Below are 27,999 nucleotides of genomic sequence, written 5' to 3' on the forward strand. Positions count from 1 at the left end.
CCAAGCTCCTAGTCAGGCTTAAGGAGTGAGCTGAGCCGAGTTCAACTTGGGTAGCCTACTGGCTGAGCCAAGCTCAACTTGGTTCAACTCAACATACAACTCCACTCATATGTTAAAATGATGTCTTGATCTGGCACAACGCATGAACAACATGGATATAGAATACATGCGTTAAGATGGGTCCAGTGGATGTCGGCCTCTAACCACAAATGGGTATAGGTGTGGGTGGGCCTGCGGTGTCGTATCTACTTGTCCATAAGTCTATTTTTTTCTCAGAGATCATTTTAAGGTATAAACACAAAAATAAGGAGGTCCAACACTCAAATGAAACACACCACCAATAACTCTCTCATTCAATGTAATCGACATTTAATGTTTTGTGCATTTAATGCAACTAAATTATTATTTGGTGTGGTCCACTTTCTCACTAGTTTTGTGGGAAACGAATTGGCTACTCCCCCTGCCACTAACCAATAGCTAGTGGTCAGTGCTCTGTGGGCCCCACCATGATGTATGTGTTTCATCCATGCTGTCCATTTATTTTTTCAAATCATTTTATGGTATGAGATTAAAAAAAAAAAAAGAGGTATATAACAATCTCAAGTGGACCACATTATACGAAAAAGTGTTGAATGAGCGTCAACCATTAAAAACCTTTTGGGGGGCCATAAAAGTTTTGGATCAAGCTGATCTTTGTTTTTTTTCCTTCATCTGGGCCTGTATTACCTAATCGACAGATTGGATGTCAAATAAACAGAACAATGGCCTTAGAAGGATTTTAATTGTAAATATTCAATCATTATTCTTTTCTTGTGGTGTGGTCCACCTGAGATTTATATTCCTCTCCTTTTTGGGCTAAAGCCCTAAAATAATCTGTAGAAATGGATGAAACACATACATCATGGTGGGGCCCAAAGAGCACCGACCACCAGCTACGAGGTTAGTGGCAAGGGGAGTAGCCAATCCAGGGCACCAACCACTAGCCACGGGGCTGATTGCAAGGGGAGTAGCCAACTGTTTTTAGTTTTGTGCATATACCTTAAAATGATAAGAGAAAAGGAATGTACCACATGTATAAACAGATACATCACAATTTGAATCCTTACTCTTGCTATGGTGGTAGACTCTCAGGAGTTTCAACACCCGGTCAAGGGTTCAAGTATCCATATGTGGTGAAATCTCACTACGGTGTGAGTGTGTGTGCATGTGTTAAAAATTTAAAAAAAAAAAAAAAAAAAAACCCATACACACTTATGCCGTAGGGAGATTTCACCACCTATGGATACTCGAACCCTTGATCGAGTGTTGAAACTCTCGAGAGTCTACCACTAGAGCAAGAGTAAGGACCCCGGTTCAAAGATGCGGTCAAAGTTATCCATTTAAAACTTTTAGGGCCTGTTTGGCCAGCTGAATTAAGAGGAATTAGGAGGGATGGGATGGTAAAATCTCAGGATATGCCGAACGAACCAAAGAAACCTAATGAACTTGTCCCGGGATATAGCAAATACATGGATCTTCAACCAATCCACATACATCACATCATTACCTTAAAATTGATCCCATCCCTCCTAATCCCGTTCAATCATGCTTGGGGCGTGTTTGGTTAGACGGATTGGAAGGAATTGGAATGTAAAATCCCGGGATATGCCTGGCATGCCAAACAGACTAGGTAAACTTGTCCCAGATATAGCAATCCATGGATCTTAAACCAATCAACTTACACCACCATAATTACCTTAAAATCCATCCCATCCTTCCTAATCCCATGGGATAGGGCCAAACAGGCCCTTAGGGTCTGTTTGGGCGGTGGGATTAGAAGGGATTAGGTGGGATGGGATTCATCTGGTCTGTGCCAATTCTACTCCATGTTTGGGAAGAATGGAAGAGCTTGGAATTACATTAAATAGAATTGCATTGAGTCATGCCAATTTCACTCAATGTTGGCAAGTTGTTGTAGGTCCCACCATGATGTGTGGTCAATATCCACACCGTCCACCCATTTATTGAGATTATTTTAGAGCATGGGCCAAAAAATCAAGTAAATCTAATGCTCAAGTGGACCCCACCATAGAAAGCAACATGGATTGAATACTTACCATTGAAAACTTCTTTGGGGCCACATAAGTTTTGGATCTACCTCATTTTTAGGCCCATGCCATAAAATGAGATTACAAAACAAATGAACAATTTAGATATAACACATGTGTGTTATTCTCAGTAATTTCAAATGATGGTGGGTATATCCATTCAATATACCACCGTATTATCAACAAAACGGGGCATTAATCTTATCCCATCGCAATAGGCGAAAATCCTTGTCACGGGTAATAAATATATTTTTTGAATTCCATCCCACTTAATTCCTTCTAATCCCACCGCCCAAATAGACTCTTATTTTCCATCCAATCCATTCATAAGGTCACACGACCTGGATGAAAAAGAAATACGAATGTCATGTTGATCCAAAACTGGTGTGTCCCCGAGAGGGTTTCAACAGTAGACGTTCAATCCCCATGATCCCCATGATGGTTTGCCAAATGAATGGACGGCTTGAGTATTACACGTCCCCCGGGATGGAGCCCCTTGTCAACGCCCCAGCTACAGGAAGCGGATTGCGTACTGAGTAACTCAGTACCCTTAGCGTACTGAGTAAACTGTGTGGAGTCCACTATTATTTATTTATTTTATCCACTCGGTTAATCCATGTTAACAGATAATTTTAGGGCTAGATCCCAAAAATTAAACAAATTACAGTCTCAAGTGGACCACACTACAGGAAAAGTTTGACTGAACCTCTACCATTGAAAATTTTTTGGAGGCCAAAGAAGTTTTGGATCAAGCTGATGTTTGTGGTTTCTCTTCATCCATGTCTTTGTGATCTTATGAGCAGGTTGGATGACAAATAAAAATAAATTTGGACCCTAGGAAGGTTTCAACCGTGGAAATCATTATTCCACACTGTTTCCTGTGTAATGGTCCACTTGAGCTTTGGATTCACTAAAATTTTGGTGTCAACGCCTAAAATTATCAGTTAAAATGGATGGACGGTGTGGATAAACCACATACATTAACAGTGGTCCCAACTGAGTTTACTCAGTACGATAAAAGCGTACTGAGTAACTCAGTACGCAATCCGATTTCCCCGCTACATCGGTGTGCGGGTACACCAGCCAATCCGCTTCTCCCACAGAGCTGCCCGTTCGGGACTAGAGACGGTGTGGGGTAGGACGCAATCCTCGTCCCAAGGCATGAGACTACCGTAAAAAGAAAGAGAAATTATCATTTGAAATACTCCCATCCGACGTGTACATGCGTTGCTCGACGGCGCCCGCCTCGACCCAATCCGAATGATGTGGATTCTCCCATCAAAGATATCTTCGAGCATTGGCCCATGCAATTTACAGGCTCCCATATCAACATCCAGATCATGAATCCATGGCCCACCTGTACACACCCAGGTTCCCATTGTGGATGGACCGTTCCACCAATTTCTAACTGATCGGACAATCTTGACCATCTGATCTCTGCATTGAATTTTAGACGGCCAGAAATTTTCTTTTCTGTCTTCCATCGGACGGGCAGCTATTGGATGGTCAAAATCATCCGATGAATGAATTTCCCAGCACACACACGTGGAGCCCATCTGACACAACCCATATCTCACCACACACGTGCCACCGGATGATTGGAGACCGTACTCTCACAACTGGCAATCGCACATGTCCGCATTTCGTCGTTAGAAAGAAAGTGATTAATGATGATGAGGATTTTGTGGGAGAAAGGAAGGTGTGGTTTTCGAGGTAAGGACCCCAAGCCAAGAAAACACCCAAAAAAGCATTGATACCTACCATACCCTGATACTCCATACACACGCATGCATCAAATACGCTTCTATATAATGAAATCCAAACCGTCCAAATCGTAGAACCCACTAAAATATCATTTGAACTTCAAAATAAAGCTGAGAAATTACATTAAAGCTCTCAAATCTCAGAGAGTGCAACGAACCGTTAAAATAAAAAAGTTCAACAGCCATAATTCAAGGAAAGAACTCTACATCATGCATAAAAATCGTTAAATCAAATATTTCTTTTGTGTGCATACTCCACATACATCGAATCCCACAATTTGACGGTTTAGATCTTCGAAAATTCTGAATGAGCATGGATCATCGTCCTCCGTCAGCTTATTAGATAACACCTCCCAAGACGGAACTTCGGCGGAAGCGAATTGCGTACTGAGTAACACAGTACGCTTAGCGTACTGAGTAAACCCTGTGGGGCCTAATGTCATTCATATATTTCATCCATTCCGTCCATCCATTTTACCAGATAATTTTAGAGGTTCATACCAAAAATGAAGGATATCAAAAACTCAAGTGGAACACACCCCATGAAACAGTGTGAATTGAATATATACCGTTGAAAAGTTCTTGGGGGCCACAGAAGTTTTAGATCAACCTTATATTTGCTTTTTCCCTTCATCCATGTCTGTATGATCTTATGAACTGGTTGGATGACAAATAAACACCACTGTGGGCCTTAGGAATGTTTCAATGGTGGAAATCAACAGTTCCACTGTTTCCTGTGGTATGGTCCACTTGAGCTTTTGATATATTTAAATTTTGGTCTCAACCACTAAAATGATCTGGAAAAACGGATGGACGGCGTGGATAAACTACATGCAGTCACGATGGGCCCAACAAAGTTTACTCAGTACGATAAGAGCGTACTGAGTAACTCAGTACGCAATCCGATTCCAACTTCGGCACATGTATCGATAAACATACAAGTCGCGGAGCAGCAGAACACGCGAGGGCGCACGCACTCTCTCTAACGGAACAGATAAGATCCTGTCCGTCCGTTCATACCATAATCTCTCTCGTCTCCTCTCCTCTTCTTATCGCGCGCAGGGGCAAGCTCGTCATTCTCGGTATTCAAACTCTTCTTAATTTCTCTCGACTATTCCGATTTTCTTTTGTTGTTGTTTGGTATGTCTCTCTCCCTCTCTCTCTCTCTCTGGTTTTTTTTTTTTTTTTTTTTGGATTTTTTGAATTTTTGGTATTGTCGATGCGTTCTGGTAATATTGGATATGGATGCGTAGTAGAAGGCAATCTGAATACGAAAATTTGGTATTTTGTGTTTGGAATTTGGATGATATCCGTATTCTTTGTTGTAATTCGTCCTTCTGTAGGATTAAAATCAATATCTGGCTTGCTTATTCGGTAAGATTGGGGTTCTGATATGCTGTTAGTGGGTTGGATTTCTGGATGTTTTAGACCTGATTAATGATAGATTGGACCATGTTTCTGGTGTAATTTGTCGATTCATGGGATTTAAGTCAATGTCTAGTTTGCTTGTTCTGTAACATTGGTGTTTTGATTGATCGATTTCTGGTTGGGTTTCTGAATGTTTTAGACCTGATTTGTGATAGAACGGACTATCTTTCTGTTGTTTGATGAGTGTTACTAAGGGGTCGTTTCGATGCCTGTAAAGTCCTTAAGTTGTACAGGGATTACAGGTTATCTGATTAAGGGCCTGTTTGGATGTATGTATTTGGCTGCAAAGGCTTTGTAGGCTGTAAACAGATTACAGTAAAAAGCCATGTTTCAGATTACAGATAAAGTCTTTACAGCTAAAAATGCATTTTACTGTTAGAATACAGTGGTTAATATAGACTCATGATATGTGGGGCCCACCGTAATGTGTATGGTACATCCAATCTATCCATCATGTACTTCCCTTGGTGCTCTCCTGTGGCCCTAGAAAAACTGCTCCTCCATTATCAAATGGACTACATGAGGGAAGGATTCAAATGGACTACAGGAGGGAAGGATGGGATGTCAACCGTTAAAACTTTTAGATTGCATTTGGGGCCACTGTGATGGGTGGAAGACATCCAATCTGTTTTATGTGTGCATGCTTTAATGCTCTCTTAGGGCCCTAAAAAAATCAAGTCCTTCTTATGTGATTTGCGGATTTTGGAAGGTTCACCACCCAGGCTCTATGGTATGAATACCTACTTTATTCATTGAAAACTCTTTACAGGCTGGCTAAACACACAATCTGTTCACCTGTAAACAGATTACCACTTAAAAGCGAAACAGAATAGCATGAAAACCAAGTACACCTGAAACTCTTTTCTGGTGCAATGTGTTTACAACTAAAAAAAATTACAGGCATCCAAACGAACCCTAAATGCGGCTTTTTGTCTGCTTAGTGTTCGACGTAATACCCACAACAAATCAAACAACATGTTTTTAGTAGTGATGAGGAATTTTAGAATCCTCAACGTGAGGGATATGCATAGTCTGCTTAGGTTTTCAGAAATTATAAGTGAGGCCCATGGTTCAGTGATCCAGATCTTTGGTCTGTTGGGCTTCAGTCTTCACCAGAGATGGACTACGCCCCCAAAATCTCCAGATTTGAAAATCCTGTTCATCCATCTTGGGCCTTTTATCTGTTGGATGTGGGTTGTTGTTTGCTTCTCTTCTCATCCGTCTATTGGAAGGACACCAGTTGAAAGGAATGGACTATCATACTGGGGAGATTTTAGGGATTGGTCCATCCATGGCGGAGCCCAACAGCCAATGGTCTGTAGCACTGAACCATGGCCCCCACTTGTGCAATACAGAAAACATGACATTTCTGTGCATATCCTCTGGTTGAGGATCTGATAGATCCTTTTTAACATCTTCATTCAAGTAGGAATTGAATTCCATGTTTCCCTTGCTTGCTAATGAAAATTCAAGATCTGTCATGCTCTAGACTTTCCACGAGTACATCTGCCAGCTGGTCTATGCTTCTAATGTTGTGTTCTTCGTGGAAATCCAAACACATTTACTAAAAAAAACCAAGCAGACATAATCTGGATTTTAATGTTGGTTTATTGATATAAATCAAGGTTCAGGGCCTTCAGTTGGGCCATATCTCTATATTAGCTTCACAAATCAATTTAGGAATCATGCAGCCTCATGTTCTCATTGTTATGCATGCATTTCATCTCTAGGGGTCGCAGTAGACTGAGTTCCAGACGTGTTTCGAAAGCCCTTATTCTGAATGGGTGCCTGTGAATCAGGCCTTCAGTTTCAGGGCCAAGCTGTGCACTAGAGTCCTCAAAAGAAAATTTTGCAAAACCTAGGTCTGAGCCAGACCCATTTAGTGATTGCACCACAAAACAAGCCCAAGCCTGACCCACAGGCTTGACCCAACCAGTTTTGGGCCAGGAGTCCAAGACCCAAAACCTGACGGAACAACACAGGCTACTGCCAGCCTTATTCATCTTCACCTCACCTTTCCATCATGTTTCTTTCTACCCACAAGCCTGTCTTTTTGAGAAGATCGGAATCCACTCAGTGATCTTTTAGTTGGAGTTTGAATCCGGCATTATTTTGGATCATTGGAATTTTGGGACCGTAATTACCACTTTCTTTTGTTGTACTCAATGTTTACTACACCCCAAAACCTGTTACAGTCCTTACATAATCGGAGTTGGATTCTCGATTTGGTAGTGGTAGAATATGTTGGCTATCAATTGAAAATCTATATCATGCACTCTGTCCCTTGATTCAAAAGCTGAAGTTTTAAGACTCACATTTGCTGCTCATGGATTTTGAAAATACAGGCTTAATCTTCTTTTCATACTAACTGATGTGGATTCATCTTCCAATATAGGGAACTTACTAGGGATTTCTAGCATCCCACAAGTTTTTAAGTATAATGTGTCATGATTTGTAGGTTTCCCCTTTACAAAAAAGAAGCCTGCTTACTAGATATTATTTCTCCATTTCTCTTCACAATTGGAAGTGCAAATTTGCCTACATTTGAGGTTCCTGATGGATATTGGGATGTAGAAGGGAACCTTAAAATATTATATGCCCATGGAAAGCAAGTTACATAAAGCCCTTGCATGGACTGTGCCTTTCCACTTTCGGACACATTTTTGGGTTAGTTAAAGGTGATTGAGGAAGATCCCATTCAAATCAATGAGTTTCCCATCCTTCTTATCAGGTTAATAATGTCAAGAGTATGTAATCTGAATATGAATCAAAAGCCAAGTATGCATTGAGAACAGTGGTTTTTTTTTATTTTTTCTCACTGAATCCAGTCTGAAGTATGGGTATTGAGTGTTTTTCCTGTCATTATTCAAAGATTATGGAATTTGGACATTTTTACTCACTTAGAATTTCCAGTTTTCTTAGGTAAATATCATAGTGAGTTTCTGGCTAGTGTTTCAAAATAATGCAAATTTCTTTTCTTGCCTTATTCGATAATTGGCTAAGGATTTTTGTTAATAAAGAGAAGTGCTAGAAGGAAGAAAAATATCACAAGATGCATTTGAATCTCAATTATTCAAGCATTGTGTTGCACAATATGGTTTGCAAGCTTACTAGCATTTATATGGGCATCCATGATGGATGTAGGACCCTCTTTCCACTGGAACTGTGATAATCCGTTGGAAGGCCTTCCAGAAATTTAAGTGCATTCATTAAGGGAAACATGGGGGTGGCTCCTTTTAGTGAACTGATGGCATTATGGCATTTAAGGAATACTCTTCAACCTTTAGGGTTGAACTGTTACTACCATAATTTACAGCGTGCTCCTTTTCTTCTCCTCCCCACCCCCACAAGATTATGATGCTAAAATCTGCTAATTTGGTTCCACAGGCATTTCAGGTCTGAAGATGAGTACATTAGATGCAACCAGAGCAGAGCTTGCTCTTTTGGTTCTATATTTGAACAAAGCTGAAGCTAGGGATAAGATATGCAGAGCTATACAATACGGTTCGAAGTTCTTGAGCAATGGAGAACCTGGTACAGCTCAAAATGTTGACAAATCGACTAGTTTGGCACGCAAAGTTTTCCGTCTTCTCAAGGTTTGGACTTTGTAGTTTATTACGGAATTACACATGAACATGCTTGTTCATGATCTGTTCCTTTTTTGGCACAATTTCATGCTCTCATCTCATTGAACTTTGCAGTTTGTGAATGATTTGCATGGACTTATTAGTCCACCTGTTCAAGGAACTCCTCTTCCACTCATTTTACTTGGAAAGGTATGAGGCTGTTGCTGATGGAAGTTCATTTTTTAAAGTTGTTTCGCTTGCCCTTTTTCACATGATGTCTGTTTCAGTCGAAAAATGCACTGCTGTCGACTTTCTTGCTTCTGGATCAAGTTGTCTGGGCTGGGAGAAGTGGCATCTACAAGGTATATGGTCTTCCAACTTTTTCCCCTGTTGGTTTAATGTGTCCCTCAATGTTTTCCATGAGAAACGAGAAGTAAGATTTTCCTGTTTAATTCTCTTGTAGAACAAAGAACGCACGGAGCTAATTGGTAGGATATCTCTTTTCTGTTGGATGGGTTCTTCAGCATGCGCCACCTTGATTGAGGTTTGTCCTTCTACTTTCCTGTTTTTATGAGAAATAGCCTCATGTTCTAGGGGACATTTAAGGATGCAATCAGATGTTTATAGTGCACTTGAAGGGAATTCCAAGCCAACAGGGGGGGGCAGCATTTGTGGCCAGAAAGAGAAACGCATAGCAAGCGGGCTTCTGTTTTCCTGCTTCTTTCCACCCCATGTCACTAGTGAGATGTGCATGGAAGGGGTTCTTGAACACATCTCACTTCCAACTCGGCGCTAGCGGGCTTCTGTTTTCCTGCTTCTTTCCACCCCATGTCACTAGTGAGATGTGCATGGAAGGGGTTCTTGAACACATCTCACTTCCAACTCGGCGCTTGCCTGTTTTGTCAGAATTGGAAACAAGGAACTTCCAAACATAACATGACTATGCTCATGTTTTAGCTTATCTTGGATTATGCTTTACTGAAACATTATTTGTTTTCTTATTTCTATTAGCTTGCGGAGCTTGGAAGATTGTCTGCATCAATGAAAAAGCTGGAGAAGGATCTTAAGCACACCAACAAATATCAAGTATGTTTGGCTTAATGATAAGACTTCGTACAAGGGCTTGACCATTGGATTCCTTCCTCATTTCAAAGATTGTGTTTTGTGAATGCAGGATGACCAATACCTGAACAAGGTCAAACAGTCAAATGAGAGGTTGTTAGGTCTGGTTAAAGCATCGATGGATATAGTCGTTGCAGTGGGGCTGCTGCAACTAGCACCCAAGAAAGTCACTCCTCGTGTAACAGGAGCCTTTGGATTTATAACCTCACTCATCTCTTGTTATCAGGTAGTTTCTCCTCTCTATATGGTTGATGGTGATGCAGAGTGCAATTTCATTTTCAGGCAGGCTAACTTATTCTTCTTTCTGTGCAGTTGCTTCCGTCCCCGCCAAAAGCCAAGGCTCTATGAAGGATGGAGCTGTTTTTATTTTATTTTTCCTATGGATGCATGCTGGCAATAATTCTCTAGATGTTGGTGTATGTTTATTCACATATCCTTGGATTGGTTAGACATTCTAGTTTCAACTACTTGATGTACGAGCATGACTGAATCTGCTCTGTCTTAATAATGTAGTAATGATACCGAATTTAGTATAGGCATTGCCATTCAATAGTCAATTAGACCAAAGTATATGCATACATGTGTATCTGTGTAGATTTGGGTGTCTATAGATAGCATGTAGAGCTGGGCACGGGACAACTCGACTCAGCCGACTCATTCAGACCTGACTCGATCCGAACCGAGTGGGTGGGTCGATCCAAACTGAGTAGACTTCGTCCAATCCGAATTCAAACTGAGTCAAGTTCGGGTTATCAAGTAACTCAGTTGGACTCGACTCGATGCCTAGCTCTAATAGCATGCATACATGTGGCTAATTCTTAAATGAAAGATGGGAAAATTAGTACAAATCTCTGTCAGAAACAACATTGCAAACCCTCCCACACAGTTGAAAGACAGTTATTGCTATGCATTCATACACAGATTACATGAAAAGAGTCGTCCTAGATCATAAACAAGATCAAGAGTAGCACATTTAATGGCAATATCTCTAAACTGTCCATCTTGAGGGGAGTTAGGAAGTTCCAATCCTAGACAATATGAAAATAATAATAATAATAATAATGTGATTGATGTTGAAACTATTCACAAATTCACCTTTCTGGGTAGCACCCAATATTTATAATATGGTGTACTCCAAGAGCCTGTCCATGTTTGAATGTATGTCATGTTCATGGTTTTAAGACTCGAGCAAGAGTCCCATGAAACTCTTCCAAGTTGACCTTGACTTGGTCAGACCCAATCCGGTTCAGCGCCATGACTCACCTAGATGATTCGCCACTGACTTAGGTGAGTCCCGACCCGACTTGAGACTGAGTCTTCTTGGTCATGCTGGTAATTATATATTGTTGGGTTGTCTGCTACTGTGTATGAAAGATTGGAAGATATTTCCATTGTACAAGAACATCACCAGAACAAATACAGTTAAGCAATATAGTTAATTACAGTTTATTGTCTCGTAATAATCCGGGTTGGTTTGCCTCACAGCTCCCCTTCCATCACCTTACTTTGGTTGCCCACCCAACGGGGTAGTCGTAAGTACTGTGCCAGATGGGTTGGCATGTAAGTCACGTCAATGTGATCCTTTCACATGGCTGGTTCCAAGAACCTGGGAAAAAGAGGACGGTCAATTTCTAGTGGGCCACCAATCATTATATATATATATATATATATATATATAAAAGTTATCATCTGAGATGATGATGAGAAGGCCATTAATGTCACCTCGAATGTAACTTGCATGTTATCTCTTTAGGGGCTCTGATAAGACAGACCTTTTGGATCGAAGCTCTACCAGGCTTCAGGGACCTAGACAAGTGAGATGATGCAGTCCATTTTGGATTGAGGCTTCCACTGTCCACTGATGCATGCTGTCTGATCAGGCATGTCATGTTGTTATGGACCGCATGATTTTGAATGGCTTCAGGTATATAGATATATATATATATATATATATATATATATATATATATATATATATATATATCTATATATATATATATATATATATATATATATATATATATATATATATATATATCACACACACACATTCAAAATCAAGAGAAGACGCTCGGAAGATGTTGTTGAAACAACCCGGCCTGCTGACGCTAATGAGTCTTTAACCTGAAACTAAAACAATAACATAATGCAAATGCAATTGCGCTAGATGCTTAGTAGCCTGAATCCCAATGCATGAAGTGGCTACCACGTAGTGATTGGGCCCACTAGAAGGCAGATTCAATCTGTTCATTCTCTTCATGACCCACCATTTGAACGTGGGCTATGAGTTCTCGATGGCTCACAGTAATCGATAATGGTGATCATTCACTCCCAACTGCTTTCTTGTGATGTGGTCCACCTTATTTGCTGATGTGGGTCATTCTTTGGCTCCCAACCTTTTATGAAATTCCAACTTCAATAGATGAAGTGGATTCAACACATACCCCATGTTGGGCCTCACAGATAGTGTCCGAAGACTCATAGGTAGGGTCAAGTTAGTCAAAGACCCATTGAGCTTTTTTTCCTTTACCGATCCTCTTCTTCCTTTGAAACATTCCTCCATAGGACCCACCACCACCCTCCAGTGGGTTTCTTTTTCCATTCCTCCATAGGACCCACCACCACCCTCCAGTGGGTTTATTTTTCCAGCAGACTACTAGTGTCACGTTCTCTAGCGTGCGACATTAATGTCCGAAAAGCCCGAAAAATAACCGTTTAGTACATCCATGGGACCCATCACCACGTTCCTATGCTCTATTCTTCGGCGGACCATTCTCTTGCATTTCATTCTCTGGCCCAGGAATCGGTCGGGTGCATATCCATATCCATTGGCAGGGAATCAGGTCGAGTGTGTTTTCCTCTCCATCGGCAGGGAATCGGATTGGGTGCACATTCCTCTCCATCGTACGGAATCGGGTCTGATGTAGAGCGGGTCGCGGACAGTTACATGGCCAAGATGGATCAGAAAAGGCCCGGTCGACGACGGAAGTGATCCAGACCATCGAACCTTAAATCGGGCGTATCTTGCAATCCGGAATGAGTTACCTAACGTAAAATATATGATTTTGGGGTAGAACGAGCTACTGAAGCCAACCAACCCCGCTATGCAGGGTTGCGCAGCCAGAAATTCCGAAAAACCCCTGGATAGACGATCGTTTTCTTGTTTTAATTTCGTTTTTACTATAAATAGTAAGTTTTAGTGTGATTATAACTCTTCATCCGTCGGGCTTTAGGAGTTGTGCCCAACATGAAAAGAGCTTAGAATAATTAGGAGAACGGTTTGGTGAAGCCAAATAGGACACTTACTATTTTTGGCCGAAAACCTTGCGCACTAGTAGACATCACGACCGTCTATAAATAGTAAGTTTACTATTTATAGTAAGTCGCGGATTCTAGGAGTTTGAGTTGTAGTTTGATTCTGATTTCTTTCTCATTGCTTGTTACCCTTATTTAAAGGGTTGTGAACTCGTTTTTATTCATCAATTAACCAATTTTGAATTTATTAGAATTTATTTCTATTTTCTGCTTTCTTTCCTCGTGGATTCGAGAAGTCTCTGTGAGGAGTCCAGAGAAGCTCCGTGGATTCGGAGTAGTTATCCTCATCACGTTCATCCCTGCGTCAATTGGTATCAGAGCGAGGATTCCCCTCAGGCCGATGGCAAACAATGAAGGTATGAATCAAAATCCTGTGGACGGTGATCTAGGGATTCGTTATCTTTCGGAAAGAATGGAAGCTTTCCACCAGGAGAGTCAGTTGACCATGCAAGGGTTGCAGGCAACTCTCAACCGTCTTACGGATGCGCTACTCCCGCCCCGAGCCCTAGGCGGTGCTCCACCACCTTTGATTGCTCCCCCACCCATAGTTGCTGTACGACGCAACCCCGATTTTCGTAGAGCACTACCAGTGGCAAACCGTAGGGCTACACCAGATTATTCAAGTTCTAGCAACGAGGACCTTAATGAGGGTTTTGCTCGACGACCAATCCATGGAAGTGATCATCTAGATCATGTTGAAAGAGACTATCGAGGTAAAGCTGAACTTCCTAGTTTTAACGGTTTATTACGTATAGAAGATTTTCTCGATTGGCTAACTGAAGTAGAGAGATATTTTGATTACATGGACATACCAGATCATTAAAGGGTAAAATTGGTAGCGTTTAAATTAAAATCTGGTGCTTCTGCATGGTAGGAACAATTATAACTCTCACGAGCCCGCCAGAACAAGGCGCTCATCTCATCATGGCCACGGATGAGATGTCTTCTTCGATCTCGATTTCTCCCCAGTGATTATGAGCAGATATTATTCCAGCAATATCAAAATTGCAGACAAGAAAATCGAACAGTCACAGACTACACTAAAGAATTCCAACGGCTGGCTACACGAAACGATTTGTCAGAATCTGAGTCACAGAAGGTAGCACGATTTATAGGTGGATTGCGACTGACAATTCAGGACCGAGTTCAGATGTACCTAGTCGGGACTGTAGATGAAGCAGTTCAATTGGCGGGTAGGGCAGAAACACAACTTGCAAGAGCTCCTGCTCGTCCATATCCTTCAACTCGACCCCCCGTAACGGGTCCGACGCGAGATCCAGTGCTGCCACGAGGAAAAGACCCAGTACCTCAACTTTCTACAACCGCAAACCGTGATACGGGGAGCGGCTCATCCAGACCTCAACGTGCAGCACCCACAACAGCGAGTTCGAGTAAGATTCCAAATCCTTATGCTCGGCCAAGGTCAAATAATTGTTACCGCTGTGGCCAACCAGGCCACTTATTAAACACTTGTCCTCAACGTCCCGCAGCACACTTGACTATAAATGAAGGGGGCACTGAAGATGAGGCCGTAGAAGAAGACCATCGTTTTGATGAACATGAACAAATCAGCGAAGAAATAGTAAGTGGCGATCAAATGACGGGCTAAGATCATGGTGAATTTTTAGTTGTGAGGCGATTACTGTATGCCCCACAAAAGGAATTACATCCACAACGACACAATATATTTCGTACTCGGTGCACCGTCAACGGAAAGGTCTGTAATGTGATCAGAGACAGTGGTAGTAGCGAGAATATCGTCTCGAGAGTGATGGTGGACAAGTTGCGGGTACCAACGATGAAACATCCTCCCCTGTACTCAATCGGCTGGATAAAAAATGTAAATGAGACCAAGGTAACTGAACAATGCACTATCTCGTTTTCAATTGGCAAAAATTATAAGGATCAAATACTTTGTGATGTGGTTGATATGAAAGCTTGTCATATGTTACTTGGTCGACCCTGGCAGTCGGACCGTGATGCGACCCATAGGGGACGAGATAATGTTTACGTATTCGTCAAGGATAGTCGAAAAATAATACTTGCCCCTATGGCACCAAAGAACCACCCTGAAGCCTCTAAAGTGGAGGGGAGTTCCCTCTTGACTATTCGGGATTTTATGAAGGAATCCAAGGAAACCGGCGAGGTATACGCTATAGTGGTGAAGGGCGAGGAAGAGGAACCTTCAAACATCCCTCTAAGTTTAATACTGTTGTTAAACGAATTCAAAGAAGTCTGGCCTGAAGATTTACCTGATGGATTGCCCCCCATGAGGGACATCCAACATCACATAGACCTCATCCCTGGGGCTAGCCTGCCCAACCGCCCTCATTATCGGATGAGTCCGAAGGAGTGTGAGATACTTCAGGGGCAAGTGGAGGAATTGATCCGTAAGGGTCTCTTGAGAGAGAGCATGAGCCCATGTGTCATACCAGCATTATTAATGCCAAAAAAAGATGGAAGCTGGCGTATGTGTGTCGACAGTCGGGTAATCAACAAAATTACCATCAAATATCGGTTCCCAATACCACGGTTGGACGACATGCTCTATATGTTAAAAGGGGCCAAGGTGTTCTCTAAACTAGATCTAAGGAGCGGGTACCATCAGATTCGTATTCGACCCGGTGATGAGTGGAAAACGGCATTCAAGACCAAGGAATGGTTGTATGAGTGGCTGGTCATGTCCTTCGGCCTATCGAACGCACCAAGTACTTTTATGCGTTTGATGAATCAAGTTTTAAAACCGTTCACTGGCCGATTTGTGGTAGTATATTTTGATGACATATTGATATATAGCCAGGATGAGGCGGAGCACAAGAAACATCTCAGGCAGGTGTTGCAAGTCCTACATATTAACAAGTTGTACCTCAACTTGAAGAAGTGTAGTTTTTTAACTGACAACCTGTTGTTTCTAGATTTGTTATAACGTCCACAGGCATTCGTGTGGACGATGAAAAGGTGCGAGCTATTAGGGAATGGCCGATCCCGACAAATATTCATGAGGTGAGGAGTTTTCACGGGTTGGCGACTTTTTATTATCGATTTGTATGAAATTTTAGCACCATAGTTGCGCCTATAATAGATTGCATGAAAAAAAGGACCGTTCTAGTGGACCGATAAAGCTGACAAGAGCTTTCATGAGATCAAGCATCGTTTATCTACAACACCGGTTTTAGTGCTTCCTAATTTCGACAAATTGTTTGAGGTTGAGTGTGACGCTTCGTACGTCGGAATTGGAGAAGTATTATCACAGGAAGGCAGGCCGGTAGCCTTCTACAGCGAGAAGCTCAGCGAAGCCTGAGCTTGAGTTGTACGCAGTTGTTCAGGCGCTGCGACATTGGCGGCATTATCTGATTCAAAGAGAGTTTGTTTTGTACACTGACCATCAAGCATTAAAGTTTATTAATAGTCAGACTAACGTGAATCGTGTGCATGCTAGATGGGTTGCATTTTTACAGGAATTCACGTTCGTTCTAAAGCACAAGTCAGGGCAGCAGAATAAGGTGGCTGATGCACTTAGCCGTCGTGCATCCCTACTTATTACGATAAGCAATGAGGTGGTCGGCTTCAACTGTCTCAAGGAACTGTATGCCGAGGATGAGGACTTCAAAGATTCTTAGATGAAGTGCCAAGAAGGTCACCCAAGTGACCTTCATATACAGGACGATTTTCTCTTCAAAGGGAATCGATTGTGCATCCCCCAAAGTTCTCTGAGGGAGCAGATTATTCAGGAGCTACATGGAGGTGGCCTCGATGGACACCTAGGGCGAGACAAGACGCGAGCTCTTGTGGAAGAGCGGTATTACTGGCCGCAATTAGTACGCGATGTGGGAAAAGCCATACAACGTTGCCATTTGCCATGTTTGTCAGACCTCCAAGGGGCAATCTCAGAATACGGGTCTCTACACCCTGTTACCTGTGCCTAACGGTCCTTGGGAGGATTTATCAATGGACTTCGTGCTTGGTCTCACACGAACACAACGCGGCATAAATTCGGTGTTCGTGGTGGTAGATCGTTTCTCCAAGATGGCTCACTTTATCTCATGCAAGAAGACCCTCGATGCAACACACATGGCGAATTTATTTTTCAGGGAGGTCGTACGGCTACACGGGATCCTCAAGACCATTACTTCCGATCGTGACACGAAGTTCATTAGCCACTTTTGGCGGACTTTATGGAATCGATTCGATACTCTACTTCAATTCAGCAGTGCTTACCACCCACAGACTAATGGGCAGACCGAAGTTGTGAATCGCACGTTGGGAAACCTCCTTCGCTATATTTCAGGAATAAAACCGAAGCAGTGGGATTTAGCCTTGTCTCAAGCAGAATTTGCATTCAACAACATGGTGAACCGCTCAACAGGGAGATTACTGTTCCAGATTATTTACAGACGAGTGCCTCGCCACACACTTGACTTGGTCCCTCTGCCCAAGTACTCAGGCACGAGCATTGCAGTAGAACATATGGCAGACAAGATCATGGGCATCCATGCAGAAGTGCAGACCAAGCTACATGCCTCGAACGAGAAGTACAAGGAACAAGCGAACAAGCATCGGCGACAAAAAGTGTTCGAGGTGGGCGACCGCGTTATGGTCCATCTGCGCAAAGAGAGATTTCCGACCGGGACGTACAACAAGTTGAAAAATAAGAAGATTGGACTAGTACCAATCATCCGAAAGATCAATAACAATGCTTATGTTGTTGATCTTCCAGATGACATGACAATCTCACAGACATTCAACGTCGCGGACCTGACCGAGTATCATGAACCAGAGCATGACGAGAACTCGAGGACGAGTTCTTTTGAAGTAGAGGAGACTGATGTAGAGCGGGTCGCGGACAGTTACATGGCCAAGATGGATCAGAAAAGGCCCGGTCGACGACAGAAGTGATCCAGACCATCGAACCTTAAATCGGGCGTATCTTGCAATCCGGAATGAGTTACCTGACGTAAAATATATGATTTTGGGATAGAACGAGCTATTGAAGCCAACCAACCTGCTATGCCGGGTTGCACAGCCCGAAATTGCGAAAAACCCCTGGATCGATGGTCATTTTCCTGTTTTAATTTCGTTTTTACTATAAATAGTAAGTTTTAGTTTGATTATAACTCTTCATCCGTCAGGCTTTAGGAGTTGCGCCCAATGTGAAAAGAGCTTAGAATAATTAGGAGAACGGTTTGGTGAAGCCAAATAGGACACTTACTATTTTTGGCCGAAAACCTCGCGCACTAGTAGACATCACGACCGTCTATAAATAGTAAGTTTACTATTTATAGTAAGTTACGGATTCTAGGAGTTTGAGTTGTAGTTTGATTCTGATTTCTTTCCCATTACTTGTTACCCTTATTTAAAGGGTTGTGAACTCGTTTTTATTCATCAATTAACCAATTTCGTATTTATTAGAATTTATTTCTATTTTCTGCTTTCTTTCCTCGTGGATTCGAGAAGTCTCTGTGAGGAGTCCAGAGAAGTTCCGTGGATTCGGAGTAGTTATCCTCATCACATTCATCCCTGCATCAGGGTTGAGTGCACATTCCTCCCCATCGGTAGGGAATCAGGTTGGGTGCACATTTCTCCCCTTAATACATGAGAGTCAAGGTAGTCCTCTATTTAAGGTCAGGGTTGTCATTATGGGCACTTAATGGTTGTCACATGTTAAAGGCAGTGGTTGTTATGTGTTAAGGGTCGTGGTTGTCACGTGTTAAATTCTGAATCATGGTTGTCATGTATTAAGGGTTCAGGTCACAGTTATCATGTATTAAGGATCATGGTTGTTTTATGTTAAGGGTCTTGGTTGTCATGTTTTAAGGATTGTGGTCATCATATATTAAGAGTTGTGGGGCCCATTGTGGGGTATGTGTCAAATCCACCCCGTCCATTAGATTTTGAATTTGATCTAAGGCTATGGACCAAAGAATCTATCACTTCTGCATATAAGGTTGATCACACCACGAGGAAACAATTGGTAGTGAATGGCCACCATTATCAGTTGTTATGGGCCACAAAGAGCTCGTATTATAGTGAAATTAGTATCTTCCCGCTGAAATGGTAAGCCATGAAGATAATGAATAGATTAGATTTACCTTCAAGTGGGCACAATCATCACACAATGACCATGTAATGCATTGGGATTAGGGCTATGAAGTTTCCCCCACAAGTAAAAGCATATATAGGCGCATTTGAAAAAGGCAAGGAGATTTTGGTCTTGTAAAAACTAAATAAACATTAGAACGCCCTAAAAAAAGAAAAAAAGAAAAAGAAGTGAAAAGGGAGATATTCTCTTGCAACAGCTATACATTAACTCCATTTGGTAAAAGTCGCAGTTACAAAAGGCAATGACATTTCGGTCTTGTAAAAACTAAATAAATGTCAAGACGCCTAAAAAATTGAAAAGGGGAAAATTCTCCAGCAACAGCCATACACTGGGGCCATTTTGATAAAAGTTCCTATATTTTAGGAGCTCTACTAAGCTCATGGGCGTGTGCAATAAAGCTATTGTACATGCCAAAAATTTGCTAGCAGGTGCACCTAGATTTATTTTTGGAAAAACATATACACAAGGTTAGACCAACCTGATGGGTGGTTTGGATCTTCCAAAACTACCCATGTTATATAACCAAATGATTTTTTTCATAAGATATATAAATGTTGAATAAATATATCATTGTGAACGCTACTTGCTGCACGCGAATGCTCAATTGAATTGGCTATAGCTACCTTTTTTCTCATCGGTTGTATGCAATGTTACAGGGGTGGTCTTTGATACATGGAGTCATCTCTACCCGAAACAAGCTTTCAGAATCTACAATGGGCGAGATGTCATAGAACAACCTAATTAGGATTTAGAGGATCCTTAGATCTTGCAATTTGATCTGCGATCCTAGATTCTTAGGCAAGGGCCTCAGTTACAAGAAATGAAGGGGTTAGGCACATTTCCGGCCCACACGTTATGCGGTCACTACTTTATGGAGTTCCTAGTTTTTTTAAGCTAAACTTTAGTGGCATGACATCTAGCCTTACAACATAGAGACACTACAAGCTAAACTTTAGTGGCATCACATCTGGCCTTACGACATAGAGATTCGACTCTCCAGGTATGTGAATGTAAAAAATAAAAAAGTATATGGAGGAGATGGTTAGCTATGAGAGAATGTGCAAAAGTAGCCATGAACTTGGGAATGTATAGAATTGGATGTGGTTTGACTTCAAGATATGGTAAAAAAGAGAAAAATCAAATATTCTTTTGTGCATAAAAGAGATAATCGGACGTCTCCAATTGTATCCCTACTCCCATCTTGTACTTCATCGATAATCAAACACCTCTTGGTTTGATGTAGAAGATTAGCACGGTCAGATCTTAGCAGAACCTCAAATTCACATTCTAAAACCCTCAAGCTCAAAACTTTTAACACTCATAGTACCCATTACTCTCTTTTTCCTTTACTTTCTCCCCCCTTGAACGCTTATATATCGTGATGCAGTCTATATGGACGAGAATATAGACTACCCTATTAGCTACTGTCAGGATCGAATGTCAGGTAGCAGGACCTATGAGGTCATAGCTAGGTTGTTGAAAAACTGCTTGTCAGGTTTAGTCATTTTTTAGCCCTAGTTGCTACTTAATTAATTCTATGGTTGTTGGATTTGAATTATGTGTTTAACATCTGTCCCATTTGGTTTTTTTTTTTTTGATCGATCGGATTCAGTAGCTGCATCTGATGTGCTCTAGGGATTCGATTGATTGTCTTTGATCAAGCTTTGTCACTGTGTATGGCCTGGTTTGGTGCTTTTATGGCTGATTTGTACAAATTGTCTATCGTTTCAATCTTGGATCCATCGATCGGGACCGTTGGTCATTCTCAGGTCGGTTAAGGACCCTTCCTTCTCAGGCCTGTTGGGTTTTTTTACCCCTATGTCTTGGTTGGAAACAGTTATATATTTCGGCTTGTTTTGGAGAACCAAGTAGCTAAATTAAGGTTGGATCGATTAGGGCCCTAATCTCGATTGGTTGATTTGGTCCATTTATTACTCCCGTGATCCTCCCAACTGTGTATCCTCCAACTCAAGTGATGGTTCAACAGTTCTCCTTATCGGAAGCTGGTCAAGATGATGAATAACTTGCCCTCATGTTAGGTGGGGTGTCTACAATCACCTCTTTAGAACATATGATGGTATCAATTTCAATGCACTGAGGTGAACACTGTCAGAATGTAAGGATACTTATATACAAATATACATGTAATAAATTTACAAGAATATACACACACACACACACACACACACACACACACACACACGCACACTACACCAAATACTATATTTGTACATACATATCCTATCAGGGGCGGCTCAACATTTTTAGAAGCCTTAGGCAAGTCATAAAAATGAGGCTTTTTAATTCAAAAAATAAAAAATAATAATAATAAATTCAAAATTAAACTATTAGATGCAAAATTACGAATTAAACTTTTGTGTTCAAGTTTACTCAATAAATCGGTTTCAATAGATAAAATTGCTAAACTGTTTAATCTATCTTGAGACATAATTGTTCGTAAATAATTTTTTTATAATATTTAGTTTTTAAAAACTTCTTTCTGCAGATGCAACTGTAACAGATATGGTAAGTAGTATTCTATATGCAATAAAATAATTTGGAAAACAATTTAATTCTTTTATTAGATTAAGTATTTTAATTGGAGTATTAATTTCTATTTTTGCAACTTCTTTTAAAACTTTTAATTTCGAAAATAAATCCAAACCATTAAAAAAATGAAGTTAGAATTTAGTTTAGAAAAATGACGTTAGAATTTAATTTTTTTGAGAACTTAATTAGCAATAAAGTAGGTAATTGCGGTCCTAGGTTTTAGGAGAAGAATTTATTGGGACTGATGCTATTATTTTGAAAAGAGACGATAGAGTTAGACTATTATTATTAATAGTATTAGTTTTTAGGATTTGTTTTTTATTTTCAATTTCAAATTTGTAAACTAATTTTTAAATGTTCTTATTTTTTATGCCTTTCAATAAGTTTTATTTCAAAAATTTTAGGCTTTTTTCCTTTTTCTTAATTTTAATTGTGCTATAATATAAGACCTTCATAATTAAAAAATTTTAATTTTACTATAATATAGGACCTTCATAATTAGGGGGCATTACGTGATTGCCTCACCTGCCTACCACTTTGAGCCGCCCCTATATCCTGTACCATACCAGAAGAATAAATTCTTCTAACAAAGGAAAGTGGATTGAGTGTGTGGCCTACATGTAATAAATTAAGATATTACCAAACAAAATGGGAACAAAGACATATTAAGATAGTTATGGCTGGAATCTTCCACATGATTAACCCCATGCAGTGATGATCTAAACCATCCTCTTACTTTGTGTATTTCTAGATATCTGATATTATGATGCATGGGTTGTTTTTGGAAATCAATCTATTATTATCAATATATATATATATATATACACCGTGGTGTTTCTAACAAAGGAAAGTGGATTGAGTGTGTGGCCTACATGTAATAAATTAAGATATTACCAAACAAAATGGGAACAAAGACATATTAAGATAGTTGGACAGGCATGCAACATGGGTTTTGGCTCCCACTGCTTTGCACTGGGCCCACCCTTTCTACATCTAGGATATACGGTCAGATTGCATTTAAAGTTGGATTCTATTTTTGTTAATAAGATGAAAGAAAAAAGAAAAATCCATGAACACTGGGAAGCTGTTGCTGCATCATTCCAAATTGAACACTTTGGAATCTACCACAACCCTTTTTTGGATTTTTGATTGGTGGGCCCCATGCCTTATCTCATTGATTCAAGGAGGGCCACAAATTATGATAAGATGGTTACAGAGATTTGACCGCTTGATAAGACATGAGTGGAAATGAAGGTGTCCTAAGGATTATGTGGAGTACTTTCTCGAGTGCACTTCGTAAGTAAACTCCTCACACATGCGGCCTTGGTCCACATGTGCTCGGCATCAGATTGGTTCATCAGGTGGTCCCCACTTTTTCAACTCTATCTCTCAGAAATTGGATGGATCAGATGATCAGGTGGACCACACATCTACTTAGAATGTAGACTGTTGGTTACGTTTTCTGTAACCTGTTCATTTTCTTTATATATGTATCCAGCTTTCGATCATACATGATAGGCCATATGTCTTAGGCATAGCTTCTGTATGGTGGGGATCACCTGATGAGTGGCTCAGATCTCACGTTGAGCCAAATACAGTTAGAAAGTGCAATTCGACAAGGACATGTGATGATAATACAGGCTGGCTATGGTTGGCCTGTGGTCCACCCCAGTCTACTTATTAACGGGCTCACAGTAGTAATGAGCTGTGATCCATGACCCAAGATGAGATGATGGGGCCCAGCTATAAGCATAGTTCTACACTAACCCCGGCCCACCATAGTAGCGGTTGCAATAGACCAGATACTGGCAAAACACTTAAGTCCAAGGTCCAAGCCCACTGAACACTTGGCTGCAACCTGGAATCAGCAATGTGGGTGAGACCCTGACAATGAGGCCTATCTCTATGTATGCATTACACAGTCCACCCGTTTTACCAGCTTATTTTAGGACATGGTCCCAAAAATGAAGCGGATCCAAATTTCAGGTGGACTACACCATAGGAAACAATGGGGCCCACAAAAGGTTTTTAATGGTCAATAACCACTATTTCATGTGGTGTGGTTCACCTGAAATTTGTATCTGCTTTAGCTTTGGAAGAATGGCCTAAAATAAGCTGGAAAATTAAATGAACATGTAGAAATACAATGTGTACATTAAGGTGGGCCTCACCCTCAATGTCTCACCTACATTGCTAGTTCCGAGGTCACCGCCAAGTCGCCAAGTCACGCTTGGTCGAGTTGGGCCCCATATCAATGCTCAAGCTTGGGCCCAAGACCAACGTAACCCTACCCAAAATTGATGATGATGCCTATTTCCTACTTAAATATCCATATACATCCATTGATGAGGACGGAAGTTGCTTGTAACCCTAGTTAGGACCCCTTAACTACTGATGTAGCCCAATAAGAAATCGATACATGCTAGTGTAAGACATAAACTTTATGTTAAAAAATATAATATTTAAGGGCTATACATTTGACATATACACATGGCGTTTTTTCATTACGCAATATCAATTATTATAATAATTCCTGTTTAAACATGCTCCATTAATGAAATGGCGTATAAAGGAATATACACCTAAAACAATTAAATTAGTGGTCTACCATTTTAGACACACTGGCTGTCTAATCAAGGATTGAAATAGAATATTAGTAAGGACTAACACATTACGCTTGTACATATGAAGTCAAGTCAAGCCAGGCTAGAATGTCTAAAGCTCAGACCGCCGAAACATTAACTGGGCCATGCACTCCATACCCAATCCTGGCCGTCGGCCAATCTAATAGGTACAAAGCTAGATTGGGCATGTGGGGCCGGGCATGTGGAATGCAGGTGGAAAGATGGAAAATGATTTGCAAGATATTAGAGGTGAGTGGAGTGGTGGTTTTGAAAAGGGAGTTGTTACATAGTCAGAGTCGCCCAGTATGAGTGGAGTGGTGCAATCAATTAATTCAATCAAACCATTCAGATAATCAGGCCCACTTTAGATAACTTATTATTAAAGATTCTAACTAATCTAAGCACCTTAATCTCTGATTTTCAGGAACGTGTGACAATGATTGTTTTCATCTCGAAAAAATGTTAATTATCCATCCATCAATAAATTATTAAATTAAACCAATGCAATTTTCTATTTAAGAATTACAGAAAGTAGGGCCATGGTTTTCATAATGCCATATCATACTCTGCAGGAGCATCTAAGTTTTTTCACTATAGAGGAAAAGGAATTACCATCTCACAGTTATACAGTCAGACAATTTTACCAAATTATTTTAACAAATATTAACAGATTTTTGAAATTTCACTATTATATTTTTAAAAATAAATAAAAATTGATCCAAAGATATTTGTTTTTTCCCTTCATCCAGGTTTACTTAGGCTTATGTGACCTTATCAATGGATTGAATAGAAAATAAACAATACAGATACATTAAGGTGTGCCCTGAGAAGTTTTTAATGGTAGGGCATTCAATAACCATTGTTTCCTTAGTTCACCTGAGATTTGGATCTTTTATTCTTTTTTTTTTTTTTTGGATCATGCCCTAAAATGATCTGTAAAAATGAATGGAGAGCATGGATGCATAATAAATATATTCAGATGGACCCCACAATTAGGGCTGCATTATCTTGGGTAAGGCTAGTGGCTCACCTAATCGGCTCCCAACACCATGTTTTATCCAAGTTATTCATTCATTTTTTGAGCTCATTTTAATGCATGAGCTAAAAAAAACTAAAGCACATCCAAAGTTGTGTTGGGGGATCCGTAGAAGGTACATATAGTTGAATCTAGGATTCTAATTCAAAAGCACCAAACAAAAGGGAGAAGAACACGGAAATTTAATGTGGAAAAACCCTTTTCGTGAAAAAACCACGGCACAAGGCAACAAATATCACTATGAAAGCAAAAATTAGAAAGAAAAAAAGATTACTCGATTCAAACAACTTCGAATCTCACCCTTGATATACCCTTTAAAACCCTATGACGATGTCGTGTGGTTGAAAAAGGTCACCTAATCCCTTATATATATATATATATATATATATATAAACTTCAAAAGAATTCCAAACGAAATCGGAAATAAATTTTGCAGATCCGGCGGATTCGCAAAATTTTGCGCAAAACGTTCAATGTCATCGATACTTAAATTTTGATGGCATCAAAAAAATACCAAAACTGTCCAAAGATAAAACATGGACTATCTGAAAATCTTCAATTACCCAACCCAACTTCAATGCCGGCATTGAACGCATCTCCGATGTCATCAAACACTCCTTGATGTTGTCATTAAAAAATGGCACCAATATATCCAACAACCAACAGAGGAAATTCAAGAAATACTCGATGGCATCGAGCTGACTTCAATGGCATCGAACCTATCATTAACAGACTATTGATTTTACAAATTTAAGACATGTATCAACAACAAGGTTAAGTATATCACACCACATGAAATGGCAATAATTGAACAAGCTCAAGTGGATCACACCGCGTGAAACATCAGTGATTGAACCTTACTGTTGAAGACCCATTGGTGCTATAAAAGTCTTGTATCAAGCTTTTCTCTTCATCCTTGGTTACATGACTTTATGAACATGCTGGATGGCAAATAAGCAATAAGGGATGCCCTAAGAAGTTTTCAACGTCAAGTATTCTTTCCTCCAACTGTTTCATGTGGTGTGGTCCACTTGGGCCTTGGATCTACCTCATTTTTTTATTCATGCCCGAACTAGAAAAAGGATGGATGGCATGGTTAAAGCACATACATCATGGCCCCACAAAGGTTATACACAAACTCTCATATCCAACAGGTTAGATGGCAAATAAACATTACAATGGGCTTTAGGAAGTTTTTAGTGGTGGGCGTACAATCATCATTGTTCATGTGATGTAGTCCACATAAGAATTAGATCTACCTCATTTTTGGGCTCCTCCTCTAAAATAAGCTGGCAAATTGGAAATTGAAAAGTAATTGCCTAACATTAGAAAAGATTATATGGGAGGACTTGCAGATAGAGCTATACATGAGTTGAACCGAGTCGAGCTTGGCATAGCTCGGCTCAGTCCTTGAGCCTGACTGGCCAGCTCGGCTCTGTTCAGTCAACAGCTCTGGCTAGTTCGAACCGAGTTCAAGCCTATGCGACATTTTTTCAAACACAAAGTGCATCTTCAATTTTTCACATAATGCAAAATAGTAATAGCAATATATAGGTATTTCATCAAACACTCGATGGGCAACATCAAAATCATGATTTGAGGGCAGTTTTATAATATGAAGTTTATTTTTTATAGTGATTTCTTTCATATACATACCTTCCTCGCCACTAGCCAATCCCGTGGAGAATGTAAGCACCTGAAACAACACTTCATTGAGTCATTTCATCAAACACTTGGCGAGCAGCATCAATATCAAAAGAATCGAGTCACTGAGCCAATTCGATCCGAGTCTATTCGAGGTGAAGTTCAATCCAAGTCGAGTCAAGCTCGGGCAAGCTCAAACTCGGCTCAAAATTTTTTCAAGCTAAAAAAATCAACTCGACTCGGCTCGAACTCAATTCCAAGCTGAGTCAAATCAAGCTTTATTGAGTTGAGCGAGTTAACCGAGCTAACTCGGTTCGTGTACAGCCCTACCTGAGGAGGGTTGGTTAGCCCCCGGTCAACCAATAATTGAAAACTACCAATGTGTCACTTATGCAGGACATCCAAGCCATGGAGATGGCAGATGACTTGGCACAAAAGTTAAGCTAGGCTACTCCCCAGGCACGCCACACCTTAAAATCAATAAATAATCATGGTCTGAGTCAGGAAACAGGTGTGTCCAGTGTAATAAGTGGATGTGCCTGATTAGGTAGACAGACAATCATCATGGAGGGGCTCACCTTTTGCACGGGTCTGATCTACCACATAAGTGACACGGTGGGAGGAAAGACAGGGACCAAATAAAGTTCATCATTCAATGCAAGGAAGTACATTGTTGATATGTAAAGCTGAGGTAGGTGATCTTTATCCGTCCACTCTTTTCGGATCTATCGACAAAAATTGAATATTGGCATCGGTTCTTCCCC

The 27,999-nt window shown here is 40.6% G+C and overlaps 1 protein-coding gene across 2 annotated transcripts; it reads left to right on the plus strand.

The window, feature by feature from the left end:
• The first annotated feature begins 4,778 nt into the window (after positions 1-4,778).
• LOC131248495 (peroxisomal membrane protein 11D-like) lies at positions 4,779-10,499 on the plus strand. 2 transcript variants are annotated; one of them, XM_058248786.1, is made up of 8 exons: positions 4,779-4,932; positions 8,675-8,874; positions 8,980-9,054; positions 9,132-9,206; positions 9,308-9,388; positions 9,856-9,930; positions 10,019-10,192; positions 10,279-10,499. In XM_058248786.1, exons 2-8 carry the CDS (start codon positions 8,683-8,685, stop codon positions 10,312-10,314), a joined length of 708 nt encoding a protein of 235 aa, XP_058104769.1. In that variant the 5' UTR covers positions 4,779-4,932; positions 8,675-8,682; the 3' UTR covers positions 10,315-10,499. The 2 variants fall into 2 exon arrangements, with proteins under 2 accessions (XP_058104769.1, XP_058104770.1); XM_058248787.1 differs by lacking the exon at positions 4,779-4,932 and adding an exon at positions 4,966-4,990.
• Positions 10,500-27,999: the final 17,500 nt, after the last annotated feature.

This window comes from Magnolia sinica, chromosome 6 (assembly GCF_029962835.1).
Source record: "Magnolia sinica isolate HGM2019 chromosome 6, MsV1, whole genome shotgun sequence".
In the NCBI taxonomy this organism is placed as follows: Eukaryota; Viridiplantae; Streptophyta; class Magnoliopsida; order Magnoliales; family Magnoliaceae; genus Magnolia; species Magnolia sinica.